General features: G+C 38.4%; 1 protein-coding gene across 4 annotated transcripts in view; it reads left to right on the top strand.

The window, feature by feature from the left end:
* Positions 1-15281, top strand: part of RASA2 (RAS p21 protein activator 2) — a 127654-nt gene that overhangs the window by 76258 nt on the left and 36115 nt on the right. For all 4 annotated transcript variants that reach the window (XM_035277718.3, XM_035277717.3, XM_078354094.1 and 1 more), the window contains exon 10: positions 14938-15094. In XM_035277718.3, coding sequence (XP_035133609.1) covers positions 14938-15094 — 157 coding nt within the window. The remainder of the gene's footprint in view (positions 1-14937; positions 15095-15281) is intronic.

Raw genomic sequence — 15281 nt, 5'->3', positions numbered from 1 at the left:
CTGGGTTTTCTTTTCAGCAGAAGCATTTTATACATGATTTTAGACTAGATTAATATTTGATATGATTTGACTTTCTAGTTTGTTAATTTTGACACCATTTGTTATCAAACTTTTTTGTCTAATATTTTTAACGTATCTTCTTAATTTTTGAATTTAGAAAGTATAAGTCTCCTATCTTCAGAAAAAAAAATCCATTGATAATGGTTTTCTTGGTGGAACCAGAAAAACGTTCAAATATTAATAGAACTGCCTCTTTATTCTTTCATTTATGTAGCATTATGTACAAATAATTGTGCTTTGGGTTTGTCTACCTCGGTTTTAATTACACTGACGTTATGGTTAGCATTTTTTAAATGCTGATTTTTTTTCTGTTAAGGGACTGTCAAAAGAGCCTACTCTTGAGAGCATAAGGATTGCTTTTATGCCTAATTGTGAATGAAAAATCGTATGTAGAGCAACTGAGTGCTGCTTTCCGTTAATAATTGCCCTTTATCTCTTGTTTCTTATTCTTTCAAACTGAAATATTTTATTCCAAAGCTGTCAAACATATATATATATTTGAGTTTTTTGTCTTGTTTTTGCTTAGAAATGCCAGATGTTCCTGAACTATTTAACAAATCTTGAGCCTTGTCTCTTTAGCTCTAATTCATACAGGATTATTTAATTTACAAGGATCCTTCAGTTAGTTTATTAAATTGAGCCTTTCTAATAATACTTTAATCACATTTATATAGTTACACAAATAACTATGTTATTATGCATATATTTAAGTGATAATAGTTATATACCATATATATAAATGTTATATGTGTAACATTTACATGGTGTTTACTGTGTGCCAGGCACTATTCTAAGTGCTTTACTTATAAAACCTCTTTAGGGTTTTAATGTGCTAAGATACTATTAATACTCCTTATTTGACAAATGAGGGAACAAGCACAGAGAAACTGATCAACTTGTCCAAGATCAGACAGCTGGGATTTGAACCAAACTGACCCCAAAGTTTGTGCTCTTAACCAATGTACTATAAGTTTGAACTTCAACATATTTTTTTATATGTTTAAAACTCAAAAACATTCTCTATTTTAAGCCATTAGCAAAGGTTTGAATGCCCCGTGCTTATACAATATTATTTAAAAGAGAATCGGAGAGGTCCCTACTCATTTGAAAAATGATCTTTTCAAGGGATGGGCAAAACAACATGTTGTGAAATTTTTTATTTTTTTTCAAGTAGACATAGATGAGATACTTTGTCTGTGGGGATTTCTTATCCTGCAAAGAAAATCCAAGGAAACGAGTTAGAAAGTATGGCAGGAGTGAACCCTTCTGGAGTTCTTAAGCATCCAAAAACAATGTATGCATAAAAATGAGTAATTGGCATAGCACTGCCCTAATTCCTCTACATAGAACAATGCCATGTTAAGACTGTAGGCCCAGTATTTTTTAGTTTTATGAGCGAGTAAAGAGGGATGTTATATCCCTTCCCCAATTATTTGGAGCTAAAGGAAATAAAAGTTATGCTCTAAGCAAAATTTCTATAGAACAAACCAAAACAGAGTTTGTTTTGACTGTGAAGTGTGGAGACCTGTTTAAGATGGATAGAGATGGTCCCAGAGAGGCAGAACCAGTTGTAACTGAATAAGCAGTAACACAAGTAATGTTACTCTACTGTGCATGGAAAACACTAGTTCAGTAGAAGGAAAAGATTCATCTGGAATAATAAAAAAGGATTTCAAAGAGGTAGGCATGGTACTGCCTATTAAAGCACAGTTGAGGGGGAAGGGGATTCTGGTCCAGAAGAATTACTATTTCCTTGGCAAGACTATTGTCTTAGCTGTTGTCTTAGCTGAGAGATTAAGGCTGCATAAAACGCCTTGTCATGCCTCTGTACTCACCACAACACCTTTTGATAATTTACCTTTCCAAATAATCTACCACCAGGTAAAAAAAATACAGCAAAAGATATAGATGAAAACATTACAGTAGATGGGGATAATTGTTGTAACCAAGTGATGAGCACATGGGAGTGGTAGTAAGAAAGGGTGTTCATTATTATTATTATCACTCTTCTCCCTACTTTTGTAAGTGAGCATTTCCATAATAAAATGCATTGGTCACTTAAAACTGTAGATACATATACCACTTGACTATATTTCTTTTCATAAATTTAATAATTAGCCTGCTTTTAAGTATGAATGCAGACTCTGCAGTCATTGCAATCAGGTGCACCTTATTTTTTTGGGTCACCCAAGCTGTAGTGCAGTGGTGCTATCTTGGCTCAGTACAACCCACCTCCTGGGTTCAGGCAATTCTCCTGCCTCAGCCCTCCTTGTACTGGGATTACAGGCACCCGTCATTGTGACCGGCTAATTGTATTTCTGTAGAGACAGGGTTTCACCCTGTTGGCCAGGCTGGTCTCGAACTCCTGACCTCAGTGCTGGGATTACAGGTGTGAGCCACTGCACTTGACCTTAAGGTTCACTTTAGATTTGCTGATAAAATGAAGTCTCTGAACTTGCAAGGTTGCAGAACATGTCCTGGATTGTGAAAAATTGACCAAAGTATTGTCAGGATGCTTAATCATCAACAAGCTAAACTTCCTGATATGGTATGGCTGTGTCCCCACACAAATCTCACCTTGAATTGTAATCATCCCCAGGTGTCAAGGGCGGGGCCAGGTGAAGATAATTGAATCATGGGGTGGTTTCAAACCCGGATACTTTCCTTGTGGTAGTGAATAAGTCTCACAAGATCTGATGGTTTTATAAATGGGTGTTCCCTTGCACGAGCTCTCTTGCCTGCAGCATGTAAGACGTCCCTTTGCTCTTCTTTGTCTTCTGCCATGATTGCAAGGCCTCCCCAGCCATGTGGAACTATGAGTCAATTAAACCTCTTTTCTTTATAAATTATCCAGCCTCGGGTATGTCTTTATTAGCAGAATGAGAACAGAGTGATACACTTCCCTTAGAGGTACTTCTGAGTCACCTTTGATAACAGACTTTTTTCTAGTTATTTCATTGGCCTTATCTTTATATCACAGGTTGATCTTCCAAGACAGGAATTCGTCTTTTGTGGGGTAGTGATGTAATTACTTCTTATATTAACCATCCCTTCATCCTTGAAGTTTGACTTGGTTAATTCACTGGTTGTCTTTTCTGTCTTTATCTTATCTTTCTCAGAGCTAATAAATATTCCATTAACTCCTTCTTCCTTCTATTTTTAAATAAGTTAAGTCTATTAGAGGAGGTCATAGCTGATAAGTACATAAATTAAGTATTAAAACTGTTTGTTTTATAAAAATTATCTCAGCATTCCAGCTAAGTGAAAGAGGAGTGAGTGATAGAATTATAAAATTATCATTTTGATGAGTAATGGCTCTAAGTTGTGATCATCAGTGGCTGCTAATATTGTAAAAGGAGAAACAGTCAAACATTTGCGCCTCTTGGTAGAACTACACAACGTTATCAATGAAGTCTCCTTGCCAGAACATCAAATCTGAAAACTAACCAAGCCTCTAGATCTAACTACCAAGATACAGGAAATACCGAGAGGACAAAGGAACATGATAAATGACATTATGGAGGTAGAGAGAAGAGTTAACACAATTCCCAATGTGGAAAACTCTATGGGACCAACAATGAGGAATCTATAAATTAAAAGAGACTTAAGAATGCTGTTAACCAATTCTAATCTATGGACCTTATTTGGATTTGAACAAACTGTAGAAAACCATTTATGATAAGTTTGGGGAAATTTGAATAAGTGAATAGTGATGACTTTTAAAAAATATATATGAAATGATACCTGGAAATTGCTTTAAAATAATAATGCAGGAACAGGATGGGAGAGTCAATGAAGGTATGGCTGAAACAAGAATAATCTTTTAAAAAAAATTCAGTGTATATATTTTTTAATTTTGTTTGTCATTGCCTTTAGATAGAGAATAGAGAAGATGGCAGCTTTTTTCACATGCTAATTAGAAACTTCTTTCTAATTGCTTTTAAAAAGTGACCCAAAGCTTCAAAACCAAAGCATTCATTCACTCACTCCCTAGTCAACATCCATGGAATGTCTACTACTATGCCCATGTGCCCTATGCTGACCTAACTACTGAAAATAAAATTGTGGGTTTAAACAGCGATGCTTAAAATGATTTAAACTGCTTAAAAATACTGCACCTGTGAATCCCTTTTAGTGTTTTTAGGGAATTTCTTTACTACTGGGCTTTGAAATTTCAAACTTTAGATAGGCCCCAGCTCAGGATTTATAAAACTTGAAAACTATGAGTATAGATAAGTAATTCCAGGCTGGGCATGGTGGCTCATGCCTGTAACCCCAGCACTTTGGGAGGGTGAGGCAGGTGGATCACGAGGTCAGGAGTTTGAAACCAGCCTGGCCAACATAGTGAAACCCTGTCTCTACTAAAAATATGAAAATTAGCCAGGTGTGGTGGCATGCGCCTGTAGTCTCAACTACTCCGGAGGCTGAGGCAGGAGAACCACTTGAACCCAGGAGGCCAAGGTTGTAGTGAGCCAAGACCATGCCATTGCACTCCAGCCTGGGTGACTGAGTGAAACTCCATCTCAAAAAAAATAAAAAAACAGTCCTAACAGTCTACATTCCTAGATAAAATATTAGGAGAAAAGTTTATCGTATTTAAAATGCATTTTTAATGTATTTTAAAACTTTTAAAATGTATTTTTCAAACTAAAATGCATTCTTATTTTATGTATATTCACAAAATATAAGAAAATGAAATTTGTGTCACAATTGTGACATGATACCAAAGGAGAGCGTCTCTCCCTTTACTGTAGCAAGTATATATCATAGAGGCAGTGAGTAAGAGAGGAACAGAATAGAGCAGTAGCAAGATGAAAATGGAAAGACAAACTCTTCCTCGGTATAAGTAACCAGTGCTATAAAATTTGCTGTGGGTAGTACAAATGTTGAACAATTGTATAAACAGTAGTTGAGGATTTTCTGTAAATAATAAAAGAAGTATCAGTGCAGATTATTCTGAGAGAAGAATGGCAAAGAAAATCTACAAAAGCATTTTAGCAGAACTTGGGTAACAGAGGACTGAGAAAGAGAATTTCCTAGAAGCAAATAAATAATTTTCCCCAGTCTCTTAGAAAGGAGTGTTAAAATTAAATTCAAAATTTTAATGTTTGTTGTTTATTGTTTTCTGAACACAATTATTTTTAAATTACTTATGGCCTATTAAGCCACTTCACAAAACAGTACAATTATGTAGTTAGTCTCAAAGAGTTAACTAGAAAGTGCTTACAGGTGGGCCGAGTACGGTGGCTCACACCCGTAATCTCATCACTTTGGGAGGCTGAGGCAGGCAGATCACAAGGTCAGGAATTCAAGGCCAGCCTGACCAATATGATGAAACCTCATCTCTACTAAAAATACAAAAAAAAATTAGCCGGGCATGGTGGTGCAATGCTTGGAATCCCAGCTACTCAAGATGCTGAGGCAGAAGAATTGCTTGAACTCAGAAAGTGGAGGTTGTAGTGAGCCAAGATCACACCACTGCACTCCAGCCTGAGTGACAGAGTAAGATTCTGTCTCAAAAAAAAAAAAAAAGAAAGTGCTTAAGTGCTTACAGGTTAAAAAAAAAAAGATGCAGGAAAGTAGAATATAACATTTTTGTAAACTGACTAATAGGCTCAGAACTCATTTATAAATGTGTGTATATATACACACATTTATAAAAATTTGTATAAAATTATATAAGCCTGAAGAAAATAAAGAAGGGTCCATAGTAGGTAGTTAACAGGTTCCTAAGAGAAGCGGAGGTACAGAATGATGTTTTGAAGATAAGAAAAAAGATAAGAGAAAACCAAAGTTAAAAAAGAAAATAATTAAAAAGTTCCTTAAAAAAACAAAAGCACTGATTTGATGACATTGTTTATATATGTATGCATCATTACCTATTTGTCTATATGTAATAAGAATTTTTTAATTTTAAACAAAGAAGATTCTGGTTCAAAGAGTAATGAAAATAATAAGTGGTAGTCCACACAGTTTCTTTCTTGGTTCTTGAAGTTTGAGCTTTGCTACAAAAATAATCTCCATTCAGTTGCTTTTGTCTACCCTACAGTGTTTGTTAATGGCAAGTCCAATTTTGTAAATTTAATTTGGGGTTATTTCTGAAAATACATTTTGTGGGCAATATGATATGCCACAGGAAAAAAATACATGCAGGTAAATATTTATAAGTAAATTCCCTTAATATATTCTAATTGTGATAGTTTCTGCAGCATAATTTAAAATTACGCTAGTTTCAGAGTCCAAATAAGAATGTTACCAGTATTACTATTGAACATCTGGCTGCACATAGTAACTTTTAAAATAATTTTGTTTTAGAGTGTACTCATAAAAGACATATATAGTACAGTTTTTCTGCAGTTTAGTTTCTTGTTATAGTTAAGTAAAGCAAAGATTCACTATTTTATATACAGTACAAGGACATACCTTTTTAAAACAATGAATTATTGAAGAATAAGAATACAGTTAGGTTTTATTCCTAGAGGTTTTCAGATATTTTGCTTTAATGGAATAAAGGGGATGAATTATTTGTAATTGGCATATTTTAGAGAAATACTTTTTTAAGAGTTTAAACAATTTTTTAACTCCTGGGACTCCTGTAATATCTTGAATGAGTAGCAAACTTCTTTTTTTCCAGTCCTAGAAAGACAATATTTTGGCTAAGGCCCAGCAATTCTGAATTTTTAATGTCCAAATTAGTTGAGTTCAATTGTGTTTGCAAACTTAGGCTACTGTAGGAGTAAAAATTGCCTTTCTCTAAACCTGATAGAGTCTAGAAAAAGAAAGATATTTACACTAACAACAAATCGTAAATTTCAAATTTAGGCAAGCATATTGCTGAATACACTCCGAAAAAAAGGAAATAAGAATTCTTGATTGTCATTGGTACTTCACAATTTTTATCAGCCTTCATCCAGTTTTGTTTTGTTTTTTAATTTTAGATTCAGGGGTACATGTGCAGGTTACATGGGTATATTGTATAATGCTGAGGTTTAGGCTTATCATCCTTTCACCCAAGTAGTGAACAAAGTATCCAATAGTTTTTCAACTCCATTCTCCTGTCTCCCTCCCCACGTTTGGAACGCCCAGTGTCTATTGTTCCCATCTTCGTGTTCATGCATACCCAGTGTTTTGCTCCCACTTACAAGTGAGAACATATGGTATTTAGTTTTCTTTTTCTGCATTAATTCACAGAGGGTAATAGCCTCCAGCTGCATCCATGTTGGTACAAAAGGACATGCTTTTGTTCTTTTATTTATTTTTTTTTTTTGAGATTGAGTCTCACTCTGTCACCAGGCAGGAGCACAGTAGTGCAATCTCGGCTCACTGTAACCTCTGCCTCCCAGGTTCAAGCGAATCTCTTGCCTCAGCCCCGAGTAGCTGGGACTGCAGGTGCATGCCACCATGCACAGCTAATTTTTGTATTTTTAGTAGAGACGGGGTTTCACCACGTTGGCCATGATGGTCTCAATCTCTTGTCCTCGTGATCCGCCCACTTCGGCCTCCCAAAGTGCTGGGATTATAGGCATGAGCCACCACGCCCAGCTGATTTTGTTCTTTTTATGACTGAACAAGATTAGTCTTCAGTTGATAATTGTTAAAGCTAGGTAATGGGTATGTGGGAGCTCAATATTCTCTTCTCTTTTCTTTGTGTTTTTAAATTCCCATGATAAAAAGGTTTTTTGTTGTTGTTGTTGTTTTTATTTTTATTTATTTATTTTTTAATTTTTTATTGGATTTTAGGTTTTGGGGTACATGAGCAGAGCATGCAAGACAGTTGCGTAGGTACACACATGGCAGTGTGCTTTGCTTTCCTTCTCCCCTTCACCCACATTTGGTATTTCTCCCCAGGCTATCCCTCCCCACCTCCTCCTCCCACTGGCCCTCCCCTTTTCCCCCCAATAGACCCCAGTGTTTAGTACTCCCCTTTCTGTGTCCATGTGTTCTCATTTTTCATCCCCCGCCTATGAGTGAGAATATGCGGTGTTTCATTTTCTGTTCTTGTGTCAGTTTGCTGAGGATGACGTTCTCCAGATTCATCCATGTCCCTACAAACGACACAAACTCATCATTTCTGATTGCTGCATAATATTCCATGGTGTATATGTGCCACATTTTTCCAATCCAGTCTATTATCAATGGGCATTTGGGTTGATTCCAGGTCTTTGCTATTGTAAACAGTGCTGCAGTGAACATTCGTGTACATGTGTCCTTATAGTAGAATGATTTATAGTCTTTTGGATATATACCCAGTAATGGGATTGCTGGGTCAAATGGAATTTCTATTTCTAAGGCCTTGAGGAATCGCCACACTGTCTTCCACAATGGTTGAACTAATTTACACTCCCACCAACAGTGTAAAAGTGTTCCTTTTTCTCCACATCCTCTCCAGCATCTGTTGTCTCCAGATTTTTTAATGATCGCCATTCTAACTGGCGTGAGATGGTATCTCAATGTGGTTTTGATTTGCATCTCTCTGATGACCAGTGACGATGAGCATTTTTTCATATGATTGTTGGCCTCATATATATCTTCTTTTGTAAAGTGTCTGTTCATATCCTTTGCCCACTTTTGAATGGGCTTGTTTGTTTTTTTCCTGTAAATCTGTTTGAGTTCTTTGTAAATTCTGGATATCAGCCCTTTGTCAGTTGGGTAAACTGCAAAACTTTTTTCCCATTCTGTTGGTTGCCGATCCACTCTAGTGACTGTTTCTTTTGCTGTGCAGAAGCTGTGGAGTTTGATTAGGTCCCATTTGTCTATTTTGGCTTTTGTTGCCAATGCTTTTGGTGTTTTGTTCATGAAGTCCTTGCCTACTCCTATGTCCTGGATAGTTTTGCCTAGATTTCCTTCTAGGGTTTTTATCGTGCCAGGTCTTATGTTTAAGTCTTTAATCCATCTGGAGTTAATTTTAGTGTGAGGTGTCAGGAAGGGGTCCAGTTTCTGCTTTCTGCACATGGCTAGCCAGTTTTTCCAACACCATTTGTTAAACAGGGAATCCTTTCCCCATTGCTTGTTTTTGTCAGGTTTATCAACGATTGTATAGTTGTAGATATGTTGTGTTGCCTCCGGTGCCTCTGTTTTGTTCCATTGGTCTGTATCTCTGTTTTGGTACCAGTACCATGCTGTTTTGATTACTGTAGCCTTGTAGTATAGTTTCAAATCCAGTAGTGTGATGCCCCCCGCTGTGTTCTTTTTGCTTAGAATTGACTTGGCTATGCGGGCTCTCTTTTGGTTCCATATGAAGTTCATGGTGGTTTTTTCCAGTTCTGTGAAGAAAGTCAATGGTAGCTTGATGGGGATAGCGTTGATTCTGTAAATTACTTTGGGCAGTATAGCCATTTTCACGATATTAATTCTTCCTAACCATGAACATGGAATGTTTCTCCATCTGTTTGTGTCCTCTCTGATTTCATTGAGGAGTGGTTTGTAGTTCTCCTTGAAGAGGTCCCTTACGTTCCTTGTGAGTTGTATTCCAAAGTATTTTATTCTTTTTGTAGCAATTGTGAATGGCAGTTCGTTCTTGATTTGGCTTTCTTTAAGTCTGTTATTGGTGTAGAGGAATGCTTGTGATTTTTGCACATTGATTTTATATCCTGAGACTTTGCTGAAGTTGCTTATCAGTTTCAGGAGTTTTTGGGCTGAGGCGATGGGGTCTTCTAGGTATACTATCATGTTGTCTGCAAATAGAGACAATTTGGCTTCCACCTTTTCTATTTGAATACCCTTTATTTCTTTTTCTTGCCTGATTGCTCTGGCTAGAACTTCCAGTACTATATTGAATAGGAGTGGTGAAAGAGGGCATCCTTGTCTAGTGCCAGATTTCAAAGGGAATGCTTCCAGTTTTTGCCCATTCAGTATGATATTGGCTGTTGGTTTGTCATAAATAGCTTTTATTACTTTGAGATACGTTCCATCGATACCGAGTTTATTGAGGGTTTTTAGCATAAAGGGCTGTTGAATTTTGTCAAATGCCTTCTCTGCGTCAATTGAGATAATCATGTGGTTTTTGTTTTTGGTTCTGTTTATGTGGTGAATTACGTTAATAGACTTGCGTATGTTGAACCAGCCTTGCATCCCCAGGATGAATCCTACTTGATCATGATGAATAAGTTTTTTGATTTGCTGTTGCAATCGGCTTGCCAATATTTTATTGAAGATTTTTGCATCTTTGTTCATCACGGATATTGGCCTGAAGTTTTCTTTTCTTGTTGGGTCTCTGCCGGGTTTTGGTATCAGAATGATGTTGGTCTCGTAAAATGATTTGGGAAGGATTCCCTCCTTTTGGATTGTTCGAAATAGTTTTAGAAGGAATAGTACCAGCTCCTCTTTGTGTGTCTGGTAGAATTCGGCTGTGAACCCGTCTGGACCTGGGCTTTTTTTGAGTGGTAGGCTCTTAATTGCTGCCTCGACTTCTGACCTTATTATTGGTCTATTCATAGTTTCAGCTTCCTCCTGGTTTAGGCTTGGGAGAACACAGGAGTCCAGGAATTTATCCATTTCTTCCAGGTTTACTAGTTTATGTGCATAGAGTTGTTTGTAATATTCTCTGATGATGGTTTGAATTTCTGTGGAATCTGTGGTGATTTCCCCTTTATCATTTTTTATTGCATCTATTTGGTTGTTCTCTCTTTTATTTTTAATCAATCTGGCTAGTGGTCTGTCTATTTTGTTGATCTTTTCAAAAAACCAGCTCTTGGCTTTATTGATTTTTTGAAGGGTTTTTTGTGTCTCAATCTCCTTCAGTTCAGCTCTGATCTTAGTTATTTCTTGCCTTCTGCTGGGTTTTGAGTTTTTTTGATCTTGCTACTCTAGCTCTTTCAATTTTGACGATAGGGTGTCAATTTTGGATCTCTCCATTCTCCTCATATGGGCACTTATTGCTATATACTTTCCTCTAGAGACTGCTTTAAATGTGTCCCAGAGGTTCTGGCATGTTGTGTCTTCGTTCTCATTGGTTTCGAAGAACTTCTTTATTTCTGCCTTCATTTCGTTGTTTACCCAGTCAACATTCAGGAGCCAGTTGTTCAGTTTCCATGAAGCTGTGCAGTTCTGGGTTGGTTTCTGTATTCTGAGTTCTAACTTGATTGCACTATGGTCTGAGAGGCTGTTTGTTATGATTTCAGTTGTTTTGCATTTGTTGAGCAGTGCTTTACTTCCAATTATGTGGTCAATTTTAGAGTAGGTGTGATGTGGTGCTGAGAAGAATGTGTATTCTGTGGATTTGGGGTGGAGAGTTCTGTAAATGTCTATCAGGTTTGCTTGCTCCAGGTCTGAGTTCAAGCCCTGGATATCCTTGTTGATTTTCTGTCTGGTTGATCTGTCTAATATTGACAGTGGAGTATTAAAGTCTCCCACTATTATTGTATGGGAGTCTAAGTCTCTTTGTAAGTCATTAAGAACTTGCCTTATGTATCTGGGTGCTCCTGCATTGGGTCCATATATGTTTAAGATCGTTAGCTCTTCTTGTTGTATCGATCCTTTTACCATTATGTAATGGCCTTCTTTGTCTCTTTTGATCTTTGTTGCTTTAAAGTCTATTTTATCAGAGATGAGAATTGCAACTCCTGCTTTTTTTTGCTCTCCATTTGCTTGGTAAATCTTCCTCCATCCCTTTATTTTGAGCCTTTGTGTATCCTTGCATGTGAGATGGGTTTCCTGGATACAGCACACTGATGGGTTTTGGATTTTTATCCAATTTGCCAGTCCGTGTCTTTTGAGTGGTGCATTTAGTCCATTTACATTTAGGGTTAATATTGTTATGTGTGAATTTGATACTGCCATTTTGATGCTAAGTGGCTGTTTTGCCTGTTAGTTGTTGTAGATTCTTCATTATGTTGATGCTCTTTAGCATTTAGTGTGATTTTGGAATGGCTGGTACTGGTTGTTCCTTTCTATGTGTAGTGCCTCTTTTAGGAGCTCTTGTAAAGCAGGCCTGGTGGTGACAAAATCTCTGAGTACTTGCTTGTTCGCAAAGGATTTTATTTTTCCTTCACTTCTGAAGCTCAGTTTGGCTGGATATGAAATTCTGGGTTGAAAGTTCTTTTCTTTAAGAATGTTGAATATTGGCCCCCACTCTCTTCTGGCTTGTAGTGTTTCTGCCGAGAGATCTGCTGTGAGTCTGATGGGCTTCCCTTTGTGGGTGACCCGACCTTTCTCTCTGGCTGCCCTTAGTATTTTCTCCTTTATTTCAACCTTGTTGAATCTGACGATTATGTGCCTTGGGGTTGCTCTTCTTGCGGAATATCTTTATGGTGTTCTCTGTATCTCCTGCATTTGAGTGTTGGCCTGTCTTGCTAGGTGGGGGAAATTTTCCTGGATGATGTCCTGAAGAGTATTTTCCAGCTTGGATTCATTCTCTTCATCCCCTTCTGGTACACCTATCAAACATAGGTTAGGTCTTTTCACATAGTCCCACATTTCTTGGAGACTTTGTTCATTCCTTTGTGTGCTTTTTTCTCTAATCTTGGTTTCTCGTTTAATTTCATTGAGTTGGTCTTCGACTTCAGATATTCTTTCTTCTGCTTGGTCAATTCGGCTATTGAAACTTGTGCATGCTTCGCGAAGTTCTCGTATTGTGTTTTTCAGCTCATTTAATTCATTCATATTCCTCTCTAAGTTATCCATTCTTGTTATCATTTCCTCATATCTTTTTTCAAGTTCCTTAGTTTCTTTGCATTGATTTAATACATGTTCTTTTAGCTCACAAAAGGTTCTCATTATCCACCTTCTGAAGTCTAATTCCGTCATTTCGTCACAGTCATTCTCCATCCAGCTTTGTTCCCTTGCTGGTGAGGAGTTTTGGTCCTTTCTAGGAGGCGAGGTGTTCTGGTTTCGAGTGTTTTCCTCCTTTTTTCACTGGTTTCTTCCCATCTTTGTGGATTTATCCGCTTGTCGTCTGCGTAGTTGCTGACTTTTCGATTGGGTCTCTGAGTGGACACCCAGATTGTTGATGATGAAGTATTTCTGTTACTTGGTTTTCCTTCTACCACTCTAGCCCCTTCGCTGTACGACTGCTGAGGTCCACTCCAGGCCCTGCTTGTCTGGGGTGCACCTCTAGCAGCTGTGGCACAGCGAGGGATGCTACCAGTTTCTTTTTCTGCTATCTTTGTCCCAGGATGATGCCTGCCAAATGTCAGTCTTTTGGATATAGAGGGGTCAGGGAGCTGCTTGAGGAGACAGTCTGTACTTTATAGGAGCTCAATTGCTGAGCTGTGAGCTCTGTTGTTCATTCAGGGCTGTTAGGCTGCTATGTTTGATTCTGCTGCAACAGAGCTCATTAAAAAAAACCCTTATTTTCTCAAATGCTCTGTGTTGGGGGGTTCGGGCTTTATTTTTGGATGTCCGCTGAGGTGTCCTGCCCAGCTAGGAGGCAGACTAGCCACTGTTTGCCTGCCGAGGCTCCACCCTGCTGTTGTGTGGTTCACCCTGTTGCTGCAGGCTCTGCTGTTCTGCTGTGGTCTCCGCCACGCCCTGCAGGGAGTCTCTTCGTCGTAGCGGGTTACCTCGGCAACGGCAGGCTGCGTCAGCAGTGGGCGTTTATCTCAGTAGGGACGGGTTGCCTCGGCAACGGCTGGCTGCGTCAGCAGTGGGCGTGTATCTCAGTTTGGGTGGGTTGCCTCGGTAATGGTGGACGTCCTTCTCCCACAGAGCGTCTCGGCTGCCCAGGGATTGTTTGAAATCACGGTTTTGTTCGTTCCACTGGGCTACCCCAAACGCTCTGTCCCTGCAATCCCCTGGGCTGGCCCCCTGTCCAAGTCTCGTTCAGTTTCAAGTCCAGCCCTCTCAAGTCTCAGGTTGCCGGTTCAACAGGGCACCCGGACAAGCGCGCCCTGTGGGGAGCACTGGGGGGGGCCGGCCACCGCCACCCCGGCTGCCGGCTTCGCCAGTCAGAGGTACTGCCTGGCGTCCCGCGTCTCCTTTATACTTGGGAGTTTCCCCGTTCCGTGGGCAACAAAGATCAGTCTGGAAATGCAGCTCTGACTCACCTCTCTGCGGATTCAACTAGAGCTCCAATCCTGGGTTGTTCTCACAGCACCATCTTCTGTTGTTGTTTTTAAATTCTTAGATTTCTGGTTTTGGTCCTGCAAACTTCTCTTAAGTTTAAATTTTTGGATAAAGAATTTACTTTAAAACAAGATTACTTATGCATTCTGATAGATCTTACCTTTTTTGTTTCTTTTTTTAAATTCTTTTTGAGACAGTCTCATTCTGTCACCCAGACTGGCCCAGATTGGAGTACAGTGGCAGGATCTCGGCTCTCCACAACCTCCACCTCCTGGGGTCAGGTGATTCTCCTGCCTCAGCCTCCCAAGTAGCTGGACTACAGGCACCTGCCACCATGCCCAGCTAATTTTTTGTATTTTTGGTAGAGACAGGGTTTCACCATGTTGGCCAGGCTGGTCTCAAACTCCTGACCCCAAGTGATCAGCCTGCCTCAGCCTCCCAAAGTGCTGGGATTACAGGCATGAGCCCCTGAATCTGGACTGTCTTTTCTATTTTCAACTAAATGCTTCTTTCTTAAATTTAGTTGGTAAAAATGTATTTGTGATGATACATTGGATTTTAAATGTTTTACCTTTTATTATCATTTTTTTCTAAACCTGCAAGCTAATCAAACTCTTACTCAACTCATTTGAGATTTTAATTGCTGCATTATGTATGCTTTTTGTTTCCTCGATAAAAATGTACTGATAGCTTTCTAATCCAATATATAACCAGTATTAGGCCTCTGAAGATTAGTAGCCTGCTACTTATGAGGTTTCCTAACCATAAATACTAAGTTGCCTTTTTTGGTTTAGTTTTTTTAATAGCTTAACTCAACTTGCCTCATTGGCTTGAATGCATTTCTGTCACATGGAATCACTTATATTTTTACTTTAGGTACTTGCTACAACCAAGAGACAATGGAAACAAGTCATCCAAAACTGATGACCTGGGGTCTCTTCGATTAAATATATGCTATACAGAAGACTACGTGCTTCCTTCAGAGTACTATGGTCCTTTGAAAACTTTGCTGCTAAAATCACCAGATGTTCAAGTATGTTAAGAATCTTAAGGATATGATTTAACACAAAATGGCTAAAATAATTCTATAAATGATAAGGAAAAGATTTCAGAATATCAAGTTTTATTAAAACAGTAAAAATTATATATATACATATATATATATACACACGCAGACACGTTTCTATTTATCTGAACCAGAGTACTGTGATTCTAATGTA

This window comes from Callithrix jacchus, chromosome 17 (assembly GCF_049354715.1).
Source record: "Callithrix jacchus isolate 240 chromosome 17, calJac240_pri, whole genome shotgun sequence".
In the NCBI taxonomy this organism is placed as follows: Eukaryota; Metazoa; Chordata; class Mammalia; order Primates; family Cebidae; genus Callithrix; species Callithrix jacchus.
This window is presented reverse-complemented; position numbering and strand designations above follow the sequence as displayed.